This window comes from Cornus florida, unplaced genomic scaffold (assembly GCF_030987335.1).
Source record: "Cornus florida cultivar Cherokee Brave unplaced genomic scaffold, ASM3098733v1 CherokeeBrave_3.0.0_Hap2_Chr07, whole genome shotgun sequence".
NCBI classification, from domain to species: Eukaryota; Viridiplantae; Streptophyta; class Magnoliopsida; order Cornales; family Cornaceae; genus Cornus; species Cornus florida.
In genome coordinates, this window is record NW_026775577.1 from 28,210,626 (window position 1) to 28,229,468 (window position 18,843).

Here is an 18,843-nt window from a genome sequence, read left to right on the forward strand (position 1 = left end):
ATTTTGGTAATCTGGCTGTATCTCTCTCCTCGAGCATCAAAAAGGCTAAATTCTCGTGAAGGTTGAAAGGAAATTCGAAGAGCTACAATTTAGTATTTCACGAGGATTCCCTAAAATAGCTGTTTACCTTGTCAAGACAGAATTTCTAGTTAAACGAGCCGAGCCCGAGCTTTTAAAATTAAGACGAGCCCGAGACCGAGCTCAAATTTTTGAGCTCGTCACGAGCCGAGCCCGAGCCCGAGCTGATCCCATAAACAAACGAGCCGAACCTGAACAGTCTAAAGCTCAGCTCGGCTCGGCTCATTTGCAGCCCTACTCCTGTCTTATAAAATAAATTTTCTTATCGTTAATGTTTCATGAAAATTAGAACTCCTAATTTCCATGCAAGCTTATCATTAAAAAAAATTTCTTGTTGGTATTAACACACTTCCTTAAGGAAATGTTAGCATCCCAGTTCATAATAATTTATAAGTACTTAATCGAATATTTGAATTATTAAAATATTGATTAAAAGTTAAAAATTATATAAATTCAATAACGTCATAAAAATACATATAATTAGTTGGGTTGATAACACAACAAATATTGCAATACTCTTTGTATAGAGGTATTAAGAGTAATAGTCTTTTAAAGAAACTCTTGATAAAAAAGAAAACTCTATTAATTTTATATTAATTAACTCAAAATGTAGTTTTTAGAATTGAAATGATGTCATTAAAATTCTCGAATTTAACTTTGTTTTAAGATATGAAACAAAAATTATAATTATAAAAAATATGAAGTTGAAGTTATGGGTATTTATAAATAATAATTTTAAAATTATAATTATAAAAATATGAAGTTGAAGTTATGGGTATTTTTAAAAAATAATTTAATTTAATTTAATTTTTATTTCTATTATCAAATTAGTTACTTAATGGAATATACCTAAAAAGAAACTAGGGTTTAAGAGTGGCTCTGCATCCAAGCCGCCTATAGGTTTAGCCTTTTAGGAAAATATTACCACACGCATTTACTCTCTCGTTGCGTAAGGAAACCGCCTACATCTTAAGTTAACCCGCCTCTAGGGTTAGGAAAATATTACCACACACACAGTTACTCTTTCATCGCATAAGGAAACCGCCTCCTACCTCGCCGTTTTCTTCGTCTTCGCCGGACTCACCATTTTGTCTAACCGGAGTCTTCTCTCCTGCTCTTCGTCGCACTCACCATTTTACTATTCGATTGTGTCTTGCGCTGGAGTCTCCTTCTCTTAGTCGGAACGCAAGCGCCCGAGTCTTCTCTCGTCGTCGTCGGCGTCCGAAAGCAACCTCTTCGTCTGACTCAACAGTACTCAAGAACAGAAAATCTGCTCAAGAACTACATCCATACATAAAACCTTTCGCAAAGGTACAGTCCCTTCCCCTTCACAATACTTGAGAATTGTTGTTATCGATCTACAATTTTGCCAAAGATCCCTCAGTATAACCTGATTCAATTAAATTTATTTAACCCTTCAACCGGAATGGGTTTAAATGATTCGGTGTGGTTTAATTTAGGTATGCAAATCATTCCAGAGTCTGAAGTTAATTCACTTCTTGAAATAATTTTTTTTTTCTCTCTCTCTCCCTCTTCTATCAATCTTCCATCATACATTAATTTGTAAAAACAATCCCTGCAATATTTGGTATGTGATTATAAATTTGTATAATTTGAAATTTTCTAACAAATTGCTCTGGTAGTCCATTCTGGCTAATTGTTTTTATTATTATTTTTGCTTAAGGAAAGTTTAGGTTTTTCATCATTCAAAGTAGGCATATCAGTGATATTTTGGTATAGTTTAATTTTCCAAAACTCTAACTGGATGTCTCTCCTTTTTTCTATTTTAAACACTAACTTAATTCAATATTTTTTTTATATTTTTCTTATTTAGTGTTATTGCTTACAAAAGAAAAATGAAAATGAAGATGGATGCTGGATCATTTTACATACCCAAGCACCTGACTCCTCCAGGGCAGGATGATCATTTCATTTGTTCAGAGCAGAATACCATAGGAGTTGCAGATGGAGTTGGTGGTTGGAGCAAGAAGGGTGTGGATGCAGGCGATTATGCGCGACAATTAATGGATAATACTATGACAGCAATTTATGATCAAACCGAAGGACCTATTGATCCAAAGGGTGTCTTGAATGAAGCTTTCTTAAAAACTAACCTCAAAGGATCCTCCACTGCGTGCATTATCACCCTCACAGGCAATGTATGTCATCCATCCTTTTGCTCCTTCCTGTTCCTTGTTATATATACATATATGCTTTCTTTTTATTCTTCAAGGCAAAAGGATATATTTTTAACTAATTTGCAATCTTTGATTTTAATTATTGCAGAAATTGCATGCTGCTAACATTGGAGATAGTGGATTTTTGCTGCTAAGAGAGGGTGAAGTTGTATACCAATCACCAGTGCAGCAACGTAGATTTAACTGCCCATATCAGCTTGGAAAGAGCAGTGATTCCCCCAGCTCAGCGCAGGTTAGTGCTATTATGAATCCATTGTTATCTATGCTTAACATTAATACTTGGTCAAATTGGGATTGTCCCCCAGTCATTAGAATACTAGTTGCATGTATAACATATATAGTTCTTTTAATTTTAACATTTTGATTTGGTACTAATTATAAATATTTGGTCCACAGGAGCTCACTTATTCAGTAAAACTTGAAGATGTCATTGTTGCTGGAAGCGATGGGTTGTTTGACAATATGCATACAAGTGAAATTGAAGAATTGGTGAAACATGGTGTGGAAGAAAAGTACACCCCACAACAATTAGCTTGGTCTCTAGCATGGTTTGCTCACAGTTGTTCTTTAGACAAATTAAGTTCTAGTCCATTCGAAATAGCTGCTGAAGAGGCAGGAATGGAACACATGGGAGGTAAAGTTGACGACATCACTGTCATTGTTGCTTATATCAGACCAATGGACTGATTCTAACTTTCTTCAGCAACAAAAAGAAAAAGAAAAGAAAAAGAAAAAGGAAGAAGAAGAATGCTAATACTACATACAACAAGACTGTATAGGAGTTTTTGTAGAAAATTTCCAAGTGAATTTGTGCATATGATTAAGTTGATTCGTGTAATTGTTCCAAATTGTTGGTTTGTCTTTGTGAATATTTACAATTGCAGAAATGTATCAAATTACGAATTTTTTTTAATTAGATGTGAAATTTTGTTTTATGTGATGGTATGATATATTCTTGCCCATTTTTCAGAATGTGAGATGTGTTGATGCTCTTGGTTTGCTTCATTGTATATCTACTCTTTATGGGTTATTTGTTTATTTATTTATTTATTTTACTGCGTGGAGATTTAGTAGGAATTGCCATTCCAAGTTGAGTGGCACTGCATGTGTTAAGCTAGGAATACAATTAACTGGGGTTGGAACTATTTTGATTCTAACTTAATGAGAATTCTTCAACAAATTATTGCAATTAGTTATGACAGTATCTTCAGGAGATTGGTAATCCATTCATTAGCAATATTCAAGCCAAACATGACTAGTAAAGTAATATATTGCACAAATGATAATCATAGTGACTGATCAAGTAAGTTACAAAGATTTAATATATGTTAAAAAGAGAAGTTGAATAAGGATAGTCTAAACCAGTTTAATACATTACCTCTTCTGTTGTCAAACTCCACAACTGAATTGGTCCAAAGACTACAAAGTACAAACCATCCTTCCCATGCGGTTCCATCCCATCCCTTCCTTTTTAATTGGCTTTGGTGATTTTAATCACATAAGATGGAAAAATAATATGTCATAGTTTAACATCTCCCAGCAAGTAATAAATCACAATAAATAAAGTAAACATGGATTAGTAAACCAAAATTATGATTTACTTATGCACTCATTCTAATTATGATGAGGAACAATTTGGTTTATATGTGCATAAATTGCAATTAACCTTACCCGAGTAACACACATGCACAACTAATTTGCCTGTAACAAGAACTGTGATTTTTTTTTCCCCTCCTATTTTTTTTTTTTTTTTCCATTCTCCTTTTTTGTTTAGCTCTCTTGGCATTTTGGAGGAATCTACAGATGGTTGGAACACTGTAGACTGGTATATTCCTCCCTCTGCACCGATCTCTCTCCCCCCTTCTCTCTCTCTCTCTCTCTATATATATATATATACACACACACATTTCTTTCTATCTATCATTTTATTATTTTTTAAACACTTACAGCTTACTATCTCAAGGGTTCCATCATTTCCATTTTTTTTATGAGGGCATCAAAACTAATTAAAACATACTGTTCCTTACTTTGTGGGTGCTTCCCACTGATAACTATAATTTTTTCTGGCAGTTTAGTTCAATGGCTTTCTTTTTTCTTCTTTTTTTAATATATATATATATATATTGCCTTGTTTTTATATATGAAGCTTGTTGGCTACATTGGGTTTATATCTCTATCTTCCCCCTATAATGCAGTGCGCAGAGAAGTATTGGAGTGAGAGCTCTAATTGTGCTGCTTATCATAGGTGCATTGCAAAGCTCTCATGTAACCCTGAAGATGCTAAATGATTCTTCTATCCTAGTCCACTTTGAAGTTCTGTGCAAACTTCCATTGCGGTATGTGAGACAAATAGTTCCTATGAACAGTAAATTGATAAATTATAATGTGATATATGCTTGCACAACCATGATGTATTTAGATTTGCAAAGTTCAAACTCTTTCTATTGCACAAAAAATGACTATATTTGTTTGGCAACATTGTGACATGATTATTTTCTTCATATTCTATCTTCAGGTTGAGTTAATTATGCAATGGAAATAAAATTTGTTGATTTGATGAGTCTCTGTAATTTTGGGTTAGAAGTCTATCTATAATGTCCTGAAAGTAATCATCATCTAGCAAGAGACTAGATTGGTAGAAGTGCTCAAGAGCACTTGAACTTCTTTATTTAGCCTAGTTTGTACATTGGCTACTTGAATTGCTTTGCAATTGCAAAACAAAATTGAATCGACAAGTATTTAGAAGTAGGCAGTTTTAAAACAGACAGAGGCAATACATTCTAGGCTTGCCTCTTGATAAATTCAGTGAAGATCAGCGAGTCGTTTCAATAATGAGATGAAAATTATTTAAAGATTGAGCTGAAAAGGCCCCGTCATGTTTGGGTAGTTTTAAACTCCATAGGCTGCCACACTCCAAAATTTTAACCTCTTCGGTTTTTATGCTATGTCTGTTAGGATGGAAGGAAGAGAGTAGGGAGGGAAACAAGGAGGATGTAGCAAGTTTCCTTTGTTTGGTAGCGTGGAGAGGGAGACAGAGGGGGAGAAGGAGATGGAACTCAAGCAGGGACAGTGATTGGATGAGACATCATCCTAGCCACCAATTTGCTTCATTTTAAGACTAGGTGGAAACCAGTGAGAAATAAAAGTATTTGTTGGATATTGAGAGGACATTATTACTCTCATTTATTAACTTTCATGTAAATAATGATGGGTATATCGGTACAATAATATTTAAAGCCTCTTCCCTTCCCTTTGACCAAATAAAAGGAGGGAAGGACATCTTCTCTTATATAGGAATATGCCGGTTTTATCCTCCTTCCCCTTAATTTAACTTTAGCATACCTCCATATAAACGGTTTATTGATCTTTATCCTTCTTTTCACTATAATTTTGTCCTTTTTTTGACATTTGACATGTTGATCCTTTATTAGTGTTGCTTTCACAGCTAAATTCACTTTAATGCTTGGAGCTTTACTTGTTTAGTTGTCTAGAAGATAGAAGTTGGTCGATACCAATGAGATTGATCTGAGTTGGATAGCTTGCAGGGTTTCAGGCGCAGATATTTGCATGCTTTTCAACAGGAATAGTGAAGCTTGTATTCATATATTTATGCATTACCCTGCATCTAATGCTTATAGCATTGGCTTTTCAATTCTACATGCATGAGAATTATGAATTGAGTGGGAATGCGTGGCTGCCGATTTGTTGATTTGAATGTTCATGTATTGCTAGTTGTGGTTGGGCAATGTTTTCCATGCCTGTAGTATATATTGTTGTTTCTGTGTACTCCTTTTGAGTTGAAGATTGCTGGCCGAAGGACCCCTTGTTAGGAAATTGATTTATGTACCAGCTTTGATGCATGTCATCCTTGTTTATTGTCAGTTATGAGTGTTGACTTGTTAGTTTATGGATGCCCTCCTTTGTGTTACGTTTCACCTGCCAAATTGCTAGATTTTTTCTCTCGTTTAAATAGGGGTGAAAATATTCGACACAACAAGCTAACATTAAAATTTGGACCTGGACAATGTTAGAATATTTTGTCCTAAATTAGGCTGGGTTATGAAGTGTCAGCTTGAATGGTATATTAAGCAAATATGGTCTGAATCCATATATTTGACTAACAAGACTATTTTAATAAGCCTATGAGGATATGTGATGGAAATGAAGAAACATAGTATAAACTTTCCAAATTCTCATTCGAACCCAAATTTTGCCCCTTTTCTCCTCCTTACCTAATTATCCAGTGCAGTGAAATCCAAACATCAATGGCATCAATCTATTCAAATTTCTTCAATCTTCAGCTTCTTAAAGTTGACTGCCTGGCTGATATGATTGTATATTTCATTATTTTGATTGTTTATGTATTCTACTTGGGTTTTGTACTTATTCATTCTTCCCCCTTTCTGTTCTCTTCTTCTTATTCTTCTCTTATATATATATATATATATATTAATCCCTGTGTTGTTTCAAATGCTCTGCATTGTCTCAAAATGAGGTTATTATAAGCATAGCTGCAAAAGCTAACATTCGACGTTTCCAGCCGATGGTTCCTATAGGAGTGCTTCTGAGTAGTGTTCTTCATTATGCAATTAGAATGTTAAGTTGATCCACTTGTAAATGATATGTTGTTCAATATGTCAACTTCTCAAAGTTTTGGCTTACTGTTTTGATTTTTAGAGCATAATTCTAATTTATATTTCATTAATAGATTAGCACCATTTTATTTTCGATTCTGCATTGTTTCCATTTTGATCAAATTGATTTGCTTTGTAAAACAGTACAAAGTATTTTTCACAACACCGGAAACACCCTTTCATGTTATTTTGTAAATTGTTCCTCCACTTTTTCTTTTTCTTTTTTTATTTTTTAAATGTTTTAGTTCCTCGAGATTCTTAATGTTTACTTTCAATATATCCCTCTCTCTCTCTCTCTCTCTCTCTCTCTCGGTGAGGTACCATGTAGGTGTGAAATGTGATGGTGTCAAATGGAGGTGGTGCAGAGAAACAAGAGAGGCAAGCTGAGATTGAGAAAAAAAGGGTGGTTTTGGTGGCAATTTTGGGTTTGGCTTGGGGTGGTGGTGGTTGCATTTTACACATAAATATAAGAAAATCATTTTCTCCTTTGTTATATGTTTCTTGGTTAAAATGACATGTTATGCAGGAAAATTTGAATTTTACTATCCATCGTCTACAATATTTATACTCAATGCGCATAGTTACTTTATAGGAGTTTTAAAGCCTTCGATCAAAGTAATGAAGAGCTTCAATTGATCAATCCATAAAATAATTTCTATTGATATCAAACCTATGGATTGATTGAAAGAAACTTTAAAAAAAGAAAATTTGAAGTTCTTTCAGTAATTTGATTATATGTTTGACTCAAATATCTGGATGATGCAAAATAATCAATTGTGGAAGGAAGACTTGAAAATCGTTATATTTGTTTTTCACAAATATCTAATGTAGCATATAAATTTTTCTACTTATCATAGATTTGTAACCCAAAGCGTGAAGTGGGAAACAAGGCACATGTGGAGGTCATCACATTGGATGACTTGCCTAAACCCGCTCCCAATCCGGAAAAACGCGTGCGTAATGCAGACGTACCGAAGCAGAGTTAAAATCCTCTCATTCCTCAAAAAATCAAAATCTCAATCGCAAAGTTAGGGTTTTGAAATTGGGTTTTCGGTAAGGAGTCGAAGCACCGAAGGACTGAAGCTTTTACTGTTAACTCCGTAAGCTCTCTCTCTCCTCCTCCTTCTCAGTCCACTGGCGCTTCTCTGATTTTTTGTTTTCAATTTTTCCCCCTTCTATCCCCTCCTCTTCCGTTTGTTTTTTTGTTTTTTTTTTTTTTTTTTTTTTTTTTTTTTTTTTTTTTCTTCTTGTTTTGTGTGTTGTGGATCGGCAACAAATAGATGAGTTTCTTCTCTCTCTGTTTCAGATCTCTTTCTGGCCTTTTTTATTTTTTCCTTTTTAATCAGAAACTAATGAGTCATTGCTAATCAACTTCAACTACAGCCACAATGCACGTAGTTTTAATTTTATTGAAATTTTAGTTTCCTCTTGATTTTATTGTCTATTTATAAATCATACATGTATGTGTTTGACTGTAAAGTTTGATTTTCTGATTTGCTAATCATAGTGGGAAAATATTAAAAAAAAAAAAAAAATTTGATGCATCTGTTGCTTGCATTTATTAATACCTCTATTTGGTTGCTGAGAGTACTCCGAAGAGAATGAAATTGAAAATTTGATATATATATATATACACTTTTAATTTATTATGTTGTTTTGATTCTTCTGATTTCCTAATCATAGTTTGATACTTCTGATTTGGATCTGTTGCTTGACATTACTAATACCTCTATTTGGTTGCTGAGAGTACTCTGAAGAGAAAGGAAATTGAATGTTTGATATATATTTTTAAATTTATTATGTTATTTTGATTCCAAAATATGGCTAGTTTTGATCATTAAAGCCAAAAGGCAGTCATTTTGTGTGGCTGGTTTATTATTATTTTTCCCCCATTTTCTTTCAAATTTCTTTCTACTTGTGAAATTTCAATGGTTCAAAGACTAATTTGTATATTTTTACAGCAATCAAAGTGAATAATAATTTTTCATTTTCCAATGGTCTTACCGAAAATGCATTTTGTGCATCATATGACTGATGGTTGTTTGTTTATAACTCAGAAAAGAAAATTATGTGCGACTTGTCTACTATGTTGTGATGGTGGAGCAGGAAATGTAGTATGGGGGTTATTTAGGGAGTGAAAATTAGAGTTCCTGTGTGTGAAACATTTTTGAGTAAGATGGTATTTGTGTTTGCTTCGTCCTTTATTGGAATTCTTTTAAAGTATATTTTTATTTACCATTGTAATGCTAGTCTCTCCCCTACATTTTTGTTAATTATATAATGCGCAAATAGTTTTTTATCTTTTTAAATTTAATTTTAAGGATATGAGACTTATAATACTTGTTTATACTCACTCATGTATCGTCGGGATTGTCATATTGATACGTTGCATCTCACTTTTCTGTACAGTGAATTTTCCATTAATTATGACCTGATTATACAGACTCATTTCAGAGACCTGTCCATTTGTTTTCTTCTTCTTTTTAAAAGACCCTAATTCATGTCCACAAACATTTAGAGGGAATTTAGAGAGTTTGAGAATGCCTTTAGGGTATGACCTAGTCCATCTAAAAATTCAATTTCTTCACTTATTTCCTTCACCACTATTTTTCTTAATTTTCTGTGTACACATGCAGATCAATAACAGAGCCCGTAATTTTTATAATATTTTACTAGTGTACATTTTTTTTTCAGAAATTTTATTGAAAAATTAATTTTCTCTTCATTTATATTGTTTACTTATAAATCATACATGTATGCGTTTGACTGTAAAATTTGATACTTCTGATTTGCTAATCAAAGTGGAAAGAATGGGGATTTTTTTTTTTTGATGCTTCTGATTTGGATATGTAGCTTGTGAAACCTCTGTCTGCGTATGTGGTAGTCCTTTAGGAGAGTTATTAATTATGCAATTAGAATGCTAAATGATATGTTGATCAGTGTGTCCACTTCTTCTTTCTTTCTTTATTATTATTATTTTTTCTGTCTTTAAATGTTTTAGTTTCTCCAAATTCTTAATGTTTACTTGCAAGATACTGATATATCTTGTGGTGATGGTAGTAATGGTGGCGAAAATGGAGGCGGTGCAGAGAAACAAGAGAGGTGAACTGAGATTGAGAAAAGGGGGTGGGGTTGGTGGTTATTTTGGGTTTGGCTGGGGGTAGTTGTGATTGGCGGTGGTTTGGGAGTGGAGTGGTGGTGGTGGCAGCGGTTATGGGAGAGGAGTGGTGGTGTTTGGGGCTAAATGGAGGCGGTGCAAAGAAACAAAAGAAGTGAACTGAGATTGAGAAAAGGGGGGGGGGGGGGGGGGGGGGGGGGGTGTTGGTGGCAATTTTGGGTTCGGCTGGGGGTGTTGGTGAATGTGAGTGGAGTGGTGGTGCTGGCAGTGGTTATGGGAGAGGAGTGGTGGTGTTTGGGGCTAAATGGAGGTGGTGCAGAGAAACAAAAGAAGTGAACTGAGATTGAGAAAAGGGGGGTTGGGTTGGTGGCAATTTAGGGTTTGGCTGGGGGTGTTGGTGAATGGGAGTGGAGTGGTGGTGCTGCAGTGGTTATGGGAGAGGAGTGGTGGTGTTTGGGGCTAAATGGAGGCAGTGCAGAGAAACAAAAAGTGAACTGAGATTGAGAAAAGGGGGGTGGTGGTGTTTTCCCTCCCGCCCCCGCCCCTCTCTCTCTCTCTCTCCTTTCCTAAACACTAACATAAAATTGAAATGTAGTTTGTAGATTTACATAATTAATTGAGACTCATTTACTATGGTATTTGTGTTTGTTCATCCTTTATTGGAATTCTTTTAAAAGTGCAGGCAATCTATTTGTATATTCTTTTGTACACCATTCTTATAATTCCTATTTTCTCTTTGCACTTTTGTTAGTGATTAGAATGTAATATTTTATTTATTCATCTTTTTTAATTGATTTTTACAGAATCAAAGGAAAAGATGTTTCGTGGTCAATGCGCTGCATGCAAGAGCCTCCACCAAGAATGCACATCCGAGTGTGTGTTTGCACCACACTTTCCTGCAGACCACCCAGAGAAATTCACAAACATCACTGACTTGTTCGATGTAAGCTTGATTGAGAAATCCCTCAGAGAACTCCATCCCTCACAGCGTGTGGCCTTTATAAATGCCCGTGTATTTGAAGCTAATGCTTGGCTGGAGGATCCGTTTTTGGGCCCTACGAAGCTCGTTAACAATCTGGAACAGCAGGCGAAGGCAACTCCAACTCCAACTCATTAGCAATCTCAAAGAACAGGAGAAGGTGCTCCAGTTGGAGTTCTTGAGTCTCAAGGAGGAGATGGCGCAGATCCAGCCAGGCCCACCGCAACAGGGCCACTATTATCATCAAGGAGATGCTTGACAGCAGAGGAAGCTCGGCCGCAACAGCATCAGTAAGTGCACCGCAGCAGCAATAGAGTAACATGATGATGAATTGAGTAAATATTGTTTTGTTGGCCACGTTTTGAGGGTGTGGTTAAGATCCCAAAAATGTTCCTTTCAGTGATATAATTGATAGTTTGATACCCATAATTTTAGCTTCCCATCTATTTGTGGCCATTTGTCTTTGAATTAGCTGTGCTTAAACTATATATTCTGCAGAACCCAATGGTCTTAGAGAGTTCTTAATTTTGTGCCTTGTTTCCTGTTGCTCCAATGACTTTTTCAAATTTCTGTTGCAGCAACGGTCGATTAGTTAGCATGGGTTGGGCTTTTGTTTGGTTTCCTTTTGGGTAGTTCAGTTTTGGGCTTCTTTCTTGTGGGCTAAGCCCTTTTTCTGTATATTCTTTTTTTATCTGTTATAATATTTTCATTTAAAATAAAAATAGGTGGAGTTTTCCCCTGGTGTGACACTTTACAACATATATATATATATATATATATATATATATATATATATTAACAAGCACTTGGGTATTAATCATGTTTATATTCAAACCCTTTAACATTCACGGTTTTACTTTCCACCTAAAAACAGAAAATTTTACCCAACCTACAAATTCGATTTCTTTAATGAAAACTAGATCATCCTACCAAAATTTTCATTGACGTTAGTACTATCTACTTGATTTAAGGCACAACTTCTTTTCTAAATATTCAGTCTTTTTCCAAGTCCAAAAATTAATTCATGTAAACTTTCGAGTTGAACCAGTTCAACTTTATTGTCATATATACTTTGTGCAATTCACTCAGTTCAAAGAAAATTGAACCTAACTTTAGTAGCAGCCAAAGTCGATGCCACACTTCGAGCCATCTTGTTGGGAATAACAAGAGCATCTTTGAATTCTCAAACTTTCATATTTGAAGTGAGTTTTTAAGAAACTGTTCGAGTTTTAGTAAAAGCCCCTCTACGGAGTCATATCGATTGGTCTCCTAGAACTCGTAGTTACCCGATTCAAAGGGAATCAGTTCAAAGCCACTAAACGATTAATCTTTGGCGGTGTAAACGTAGACACCCAATCAATGACTTTGTCTTCACCTGTTCCACCATAGCTGCACCTCAAGCTCTTCATAGCTCCATCTTGAATAAAACACCATGATAAAGTTGAGAAATATTCTAACATCGCACAATTCTTTTAAACCGTTGACCCTCTCATGATCCCTAATATAAATTATTATAAAGTGTTATAAAGAAAAAAAATAATATATAAGATTAATTTTGGTTCGTGGATAAAATTATAAACTAGTGCCGCTCTCACGCTTTCACTCTCATTTTATTTGACTTAAATTTTATTATTTTCGCCCTTGCTCTGGCAATCACTCTTGCTCTCGAGCCCTATACGACTTAGGTTTTGACTTATAATGAATTGCGAATTTTTTTTTTTTTTACACCTAGCTATTTTTCTTGAATTGATTTTTTTACATAATTGAAGGAAAAATATGTTACGTGGTCCATGCGCTGCATGCACGCATCTCAGGCAAGAATGCACGTACGAATGTACGATTGCGTGTTTGCACCATATTTTTCGGCAGATCAATCCCAAAGATTCCTAAATGTTGACAAGATGTACATTGCAAGCGAGATCGGAAAATTCCTCAGTCCCTCAAAACTATAATATGGAGCAAATTCGGGTCAGCAATGGAGATGGAGAGAGCAATAGTTTTGACGGAGCCGGACCAAGTAAGAATGGATTTGACAAAGACGGACGAAGTGATAATCCATTTAATGTAAGCATTTGTGATTAGCTCACATTAACAGTCCGTAAGAATCACCTGCTCACGAGTGAGTACTTTTATTTCCAAGTCATCCCCACATAACATATGAGACCAATTCTTTTATGAAAAATTGCCACCAGGAAGATCAATAGAAGTGCATTCTCTACATGCTAAAAGGACAAAAATGAAATAATATAAATATTTTATGTCACATGTCATTGAAAAGTGCTTTGAGTGTTTGCTAGGGTTTTTTACAAAATTAAGATTTGACATTGCACAAATTAAAATCAGGGAATCATTATGCACAAATGGAAATCATATACTAATGTTTTGTGTACTTAACCCTTGAAATACCTTTAAATTTTCAAAAATCTCCCTCTCAATAATATATATATATATATATATATATATATTTGAAATGATAATTTAGTAATTTTAAAACATGCTGCACAACCACACTACACCAAATAATAATAATAATAAATAAAATGATAATTGAAAAAAAAAAAAAAAGAGCACAGATTGATTGACCATCTAGATCTCATGTGAGACCTTGTATATCTAAAACAATAATACTAAATTTGCAGATATAGGAGGAAAACACAGAGTGATAACAAAAGACCAATATAGAGAATATGCAACTAAATTTAACAATGTTTACACAAACTTTACTGTGTGTAATGTAACTTATTGATGAACAGATATTGGAGAACCATTTTCTTTAATCTCCAACTCAATTTACCTATATACCATTTTGACCTAAAAAACACATACACATTTTTATTTTCAATTGCTTCACAAACCAACCTTAGGGTTGCATAAAGTGTTCTTTTATCTACTACTAGTAATTTACTACTACTCTATGTCAATGCTTACCATACAGCTTCTTTTTCTGAGACGTGTCATTCACTCATTCGTCGAGATCTTCACCGACCGCGCGCGAAAGTCGACCGTCTTGAATTCTTTCCTTTGGGCCCCATCAAAACTCATATTCTCATCACGGCCCCTCTTTTTCTTCACTCCTTTCAACAACACCCCAAAAATCTTTAAACAATGCTCATTCTCCCCCTCATTTTCGTCATCATCATCAATAGTGGCGCCAAGCTCACTAACTAACTTATCATGGGTGGATACACAGCTACTTCCTTGCCTCATGATGTGGTTGATCTGATCAGGCCTCACGTTCAAGCTCCCGGTCAGAAAGGCTACGAGCTCGTCGCATTGTTTCTTCGTCTGACTTAGCTCCGAGCTCAGCATTTGATTCTCTTTCTTCAGCTTGTCGTTCTCATCAGACAAATCAGCGAAATGTGCAGGCACCGGTGTGTCCACAGAGCCCGGGTTCTTGGAGTCCGGAGACGAAGTTGAGCTGGACCCCGGGTCCTTCCCGGAATTTGTTGGTGACAATGGACCACCACTGCCGCCAGAGGTTTTTCCAGTCTCCGGAATATCACCGGGCATTGATGTCACAATTTTCCTGCGACGGATCTCGGTGAGGAGCTCTTTTTCTCCTCGCTTGAAATTCTTGTTGGCGAATTCCCATTTGTCAGGCACAACCTTTCGAAAGCCCTGGAAATAGAAACAGTTCATCAGTTCCCCGACTATGTATATACATAGACATGTAAACATATATATACAAGAATGGCCTACCAAATTAGTAAAATTTCAATGAAGTAAAATCAATTACAAATACTATTTCAACATGTATAATTTGAGAAGTAAAATCAATTACAAATCAATAACAAATGCCATTACAAATACTATGACTATCATAAATTATGAGTAATATGTGTTTTAACATGCTTAGTAACCTTAAGAAATTAAAAGGAAATATATATCTCTTATTACTTTGGGTCATGCCACAATTGAAGGTTGTTTCATGGTTAGCTAAAAGGACACAAGTTCGAAACCGAAAACAGCTTCTTTATGTGGAGATAAAGTTACGCAATCTAACCCTTCCCAAATTGGCTCCGCAGTAACGGAAACCTTATGCGCTGAGCTAGCCTCTTTTAAGAATACAAACAGTAACATTTTTACCCTTAAATGCATATGTATAATTACTCAACATCATTGCAAAAGTATGTCACATAAAACGAGAGCGGAAATGGCAGCATCTAATGCGAAAGCATGGAACGCCAAATGCCGCAAAATCTATGAAACCACATAAATGATAAATCAAGATAATTGTTGGTTCACTGCATAAGAAAGTTTTAAGATTTTTTCGAATTCCTCAATCTAATCAGACCGAAAATTAAATGAACGAACATACTAATAAAGATGCTTAGACAATCCATAAACATACTAATAAAGATGCTTAGACAATCCATAAACATATCAATGAGAGGGATGCTTTCTAACAATTCAGACTGCAATTACTGTTTTAACTTCATTTGTTGACTTGAGTAGCATTTTCCATGTTATTTTCGAATGCGTGTTCATTCCACTATATTTTCGATAAAAAGTGGCGACCGTGGCACATATTTCACTAAGAAAAATGATTCTTGTACAAATAGTTGTAATGAATTGTTAGACTTACTATTTTAATTAGTCAATTATGTAACAAATAAGAAAGTGAAACCTTTCACTTTATTATATTTGATATAAATAATTAATTAAAAATTATTTAATTAGACAATTTACTGTAAGCGGTCAGTGTGAGTATCACTATTCTTCCATTATATTTTCGATCTATTGTTAAACGGGAAAGTAGAACTCGAACGATGAACAAGCTCAGAGCCAATGGATAATTCTATAGCATTATATATTTTCTCATTGGTGTTTCCTTCTTCATGTGAAAGCATGCATAGCACGTGTAGTTGCGGTTCTCACTTTTCTTCTAGAGAAATTCTAATCAAAATTAATGTTAATGAATATATTTTCCGCCGTCAAATTAGAAAAGATGTAGGGTTTGTATTAGGGACTTTCGGCCGTGAGTGCGACAGAATGGGAGTTCATGAGGCGTACGTTTCCGTGTTTGGTGGCCCATTAAAATTCGCGCACACAATTAGATGGATTGGATTGGATGAGAGAGGGATGGTATTCTAGACTTTTCCTATAGGTGGGCCCTACGATGAACAGCTCTATGGACCAGCCGGCTGGAATGAACATTCTAGCTTTGTCGCACATGTAAGGTCGACGTGGACACTTTGAAAAGACCAATATGCCCCCTCACCTACTACACGTTGCTTCTTGGATCAACTATCTTAAATTAGTCGTTTTCGTTCCCGCGTAAACTCCGTTTAGTAGGTGAGAAATTTATAAAATTGTGTATTACTACTAAACATAATTACCGCTTCATATAAAAAACATTTTTTAAAATTAATTACGAAGTGTAATTTATTATTATTAATTTTTTAAAAAACAATTTATTAGTCCATTAGACTTTTTAGACTCCAATAATGCACAAGTTTATATACATGCAATGACTCGTAAATCACATGAATCATTAGAATAAATATCTTAAACAACTATATTTTAAAATATGATTTGTTTAAAAATAATTGTGTTATTTTATTTAAGCACCAACAATTCTTTTTTCAATTATATATGTTATTGTATTTAGTAAGGAACAAAAATTGATAATGAATACTATTTTAAAAATTGTGCGTTCCACTAAAAAAAAAAAAATTACAAAAAAATTACCTTGAACCTTGTGGTTTTCATTCAAGTTAAAAAAAACAAAAGATTTCTCTTTTGTTTTTTTTTGTTTTTAATAAAAAATTTAAGGCTTTAGATGCAGATGAAATTTATAGTATGAGTCTTTTGATAAAAAGGAAAGAATATTCCCTTTATTTTGGGAGAGATAAGAGATTATGAGACAGAGAGAATGAAAACTTCCCTTTAATTTAGGAATGATAAGGGAATAAGAATAATTCATTTCTTCGTAAATTTCCATATTACAAAGAAAAAAAACCAATTATTTTCTTTTCCTTTACAAATAATTTATTATTTTTATTATTGATCATTTTTTTTCCTAGAGGTAAAGCAAATCACTACTATAAAATAATTTAATTTCCAAAAATACATCTATCATAATGGACATGAATTAATTTCCAATAGAAAATTTGAACTTGATCCTCCAATAAAAATTAATTAATTTCCAATATATATATATATATAAGAAGGTAATTAAAAGAAGACTTACATAGGTGTTAAGCTGACGAACAAAGCTAGAGAAATTGTTGTGCTTGAAGTACTTGGGCAGCAAATCCTTAGCAAACTCTGCAGTTTTCCAAACCACAAAACTTGTGCCATTTTCATTCCATGATATCACCTCATCCGTCCCCTTATCGTCCACCAATTCATATGTTTTCGTCAAAAACGGCGCCGGAACACTCCTTTGTGTCATCACTACCAATTATCTATATGTATATACGTATGTGTATGTGAATATATGAAACAAAAACAAAAACAGAGAGAAAAGAATTGGATTTCCCTGCTTTGTTGTTTTGGGGATGGAATTGGATTTCCCTTTTCCCTCTCCCCTTTTTTTTTTTTTGTGGGTAAGGAGTCAACAACTAAAAAGCAAAAGGGCAGTCAAGAATTCCCAACCCCAGCAATAGAAACCGGAGAGACACGAGAGAGATTGAACCAGATCGCTGTTTGGAAGCTTGGTGATTTTAGATTTCTCTTCCATTGCTAGTTTCTTCTCTGCATACCCACAACAAGGACACAACCATAACTCCCTTTAGGATCTCGTTCTGTCTCTCTCTCTCTCTCTCGTCGTTTGGTGAGGGACTGTTATGTGTATATATATATATATATATATATGAAAAGAGAAAGAAATGGAAATTGAGAAGAAGACACAACCAAAGAAAGTGATATGGGTTCTAGAAAATTTTAGAAACAGTATATTATTTATAATGGTAGGAGGCCGCTTTAGTCCACTTCCATACATGTGTGTTTGTGTTTGAGAAGAGTGAGGGCGGTCTTTGCCTATTAAAAAATAATATTCATAATACATTTATTATCCAATGAAATTGGTCCTGCCATCTTTAATAAAAGAGTACTGATAAACTGATTTTTTTCAGAAATGTTTTAATGGATTAATGGCACATCAGTCGCTAAAAATACTAATAGGGGGCTTTTTATCATTTTTTTTTAATAAAAATAGTCATTTATATCAATAAATTATTATGTGAACCATGTAATAATTTTTCCATCACATTCTGATTTGTTACATTTTTATTGACCGGACCAATAATATGGTATGCCCAACTCTTCTTACATTCACTCATGTTTGAGAGCCCTAATCCTTAGTAGTAGAACACGGGTGATGTCAAATGACTCATAGTATAGATGTGGATACGCTATTAAGTCTCCGTTTTGATTAAGGAATTTGGAAGGATAGTGAGAAAAAATAAATGAAAGAATAACATAGATTGTGTTTAGATTGTTTAAAATGACATAAATGAAAGGATTATGAGGGATAACTATCTCTGCTCATTCCTCATCTCATACTGTTTAAAAAATGAGAAGATTATGAAATAAACGATGGTGGATTAAACAGTATTTTATAATTCGAAAACCATCATTAACAATTAGAAGGTGGAAATTATTATTTCGTTCATAACTTGTCTAATTAAAAGGATGTGATGGTAATTTAGTTATTATCATATCATTTCATTTATCTCTTTTATCTTATCCAAATAAAAATACTATTATTTTTTTTCTTTTCTTTCTTACATATTCAAATATGAATACAAATTATAATTATTTCTTTTCTTTTCTTTTTTCTCTAATAATAAATGATATAATTTTCTTTGTTTTTTTCCCCAATAATAAATG

General features: G+C 34.2%; 2 protein-coding genes across 3 annotated transcripts; one reads left to right on the forward strand and one right to left on the reverse strand.

The window, feature by feature from the left end:
• The first annotated feature begins 1,001 nt into the window (after positions 1–1,001).
• Positions 1,002–11,732, forward strand: LOC132266890 (probable protein phosphatase 2C 55). Of its 2 annotated transcripts, XM_059767897.1 has the most exons (6): positions 1,002–1,389; positions 1,913–2,237; positions 2,365–2,508; positions 2,673–2,910; positions 4,472–4,612; positions 10,832–11,732. In XM_059767897.1, the coding sequence occupies exons 2-5, from the start codon at positions 1,935–1,937 to the stop codon at positions 4,492–4,494; spliced, it is 708 nt and encodes a 235-aa protein (XP_059623880.1). In that variant the 5' UTR covers positions 1,002–1,389; positions 1,913–1,934; the 3' UTR covers positions 4,495–4,612; positions 10,832–11,732. The 2 variants fall into 2 exon arrangements, with proteins under 2 accessions (XP_059623880.1, XP_059623879.1); XM_059767896.1 differs by lacking the exons at positions 4,472–4,612; positions 10,832–11,732 and having other exon boundaries at positions 1,003–1,389; positions 2,673–3,192.
• Positions 11,733–13,667: 1,935 nt separating this feature from the next.
• Positions 13,668–17,952, reverse strand: LOC132266891 (heat shock factor protein HSF24-like). Its single transcript, XM_059767898.1, has 2 exons — positions 17,201–17,952; positions 13,668–14,625 (listed from the first exon to the last, which is right to left on the reverse strand). Exons 1-2 carry the CDS (start codon positions 17,402–17,404, stop codon positions 13,966–13,968), a joined length of 864 nt encoding a protein of 287 aa, XP_059623881.1. The 5' UTR covers positions 17,405–17,952; the 3' UTR covers positions 13,668–13,965.
• Positions 17,953–18,843: the final 891 nt, after the last annotated feature.

Coding starts and splice junctions, on each gene's coding strand:
- LOC132266890 (XM_059767896.1), top strand. CDS start 1,935: ATGAAAATGAAGATGGATGCTGGATCATTTTACATACCCAAGCACCTG. Junction 2,238..2,364: donor TTATCACCCTCACAGGCAAT/GTATGTCATCCA, acceptor TAATTATTGCAG/AAATTGCATGCTGCTAACAT. Junction 2,509..2,672: donor ATTCCCCCAGCTCAGCGCAG/GTTAGTGCTATT, acceptor TTTGGTCCACAG/GAGCTCACTTATTCAGTAAA.
- LOC132266891 (XM_059767898.1), bottom strand. CDS start 17,404: ATGACACAAAGGAGTGTTCCGGCGCCGTTTTTGACGAAAACATATGAA. Junction 14,626..17,200: donor TTCGTCAGCTTAACACCTAT/GTAAGTCTTCTT, acceptor TTCTATTTCCAG/GGCTTTCGAAAGGTTGTGCC.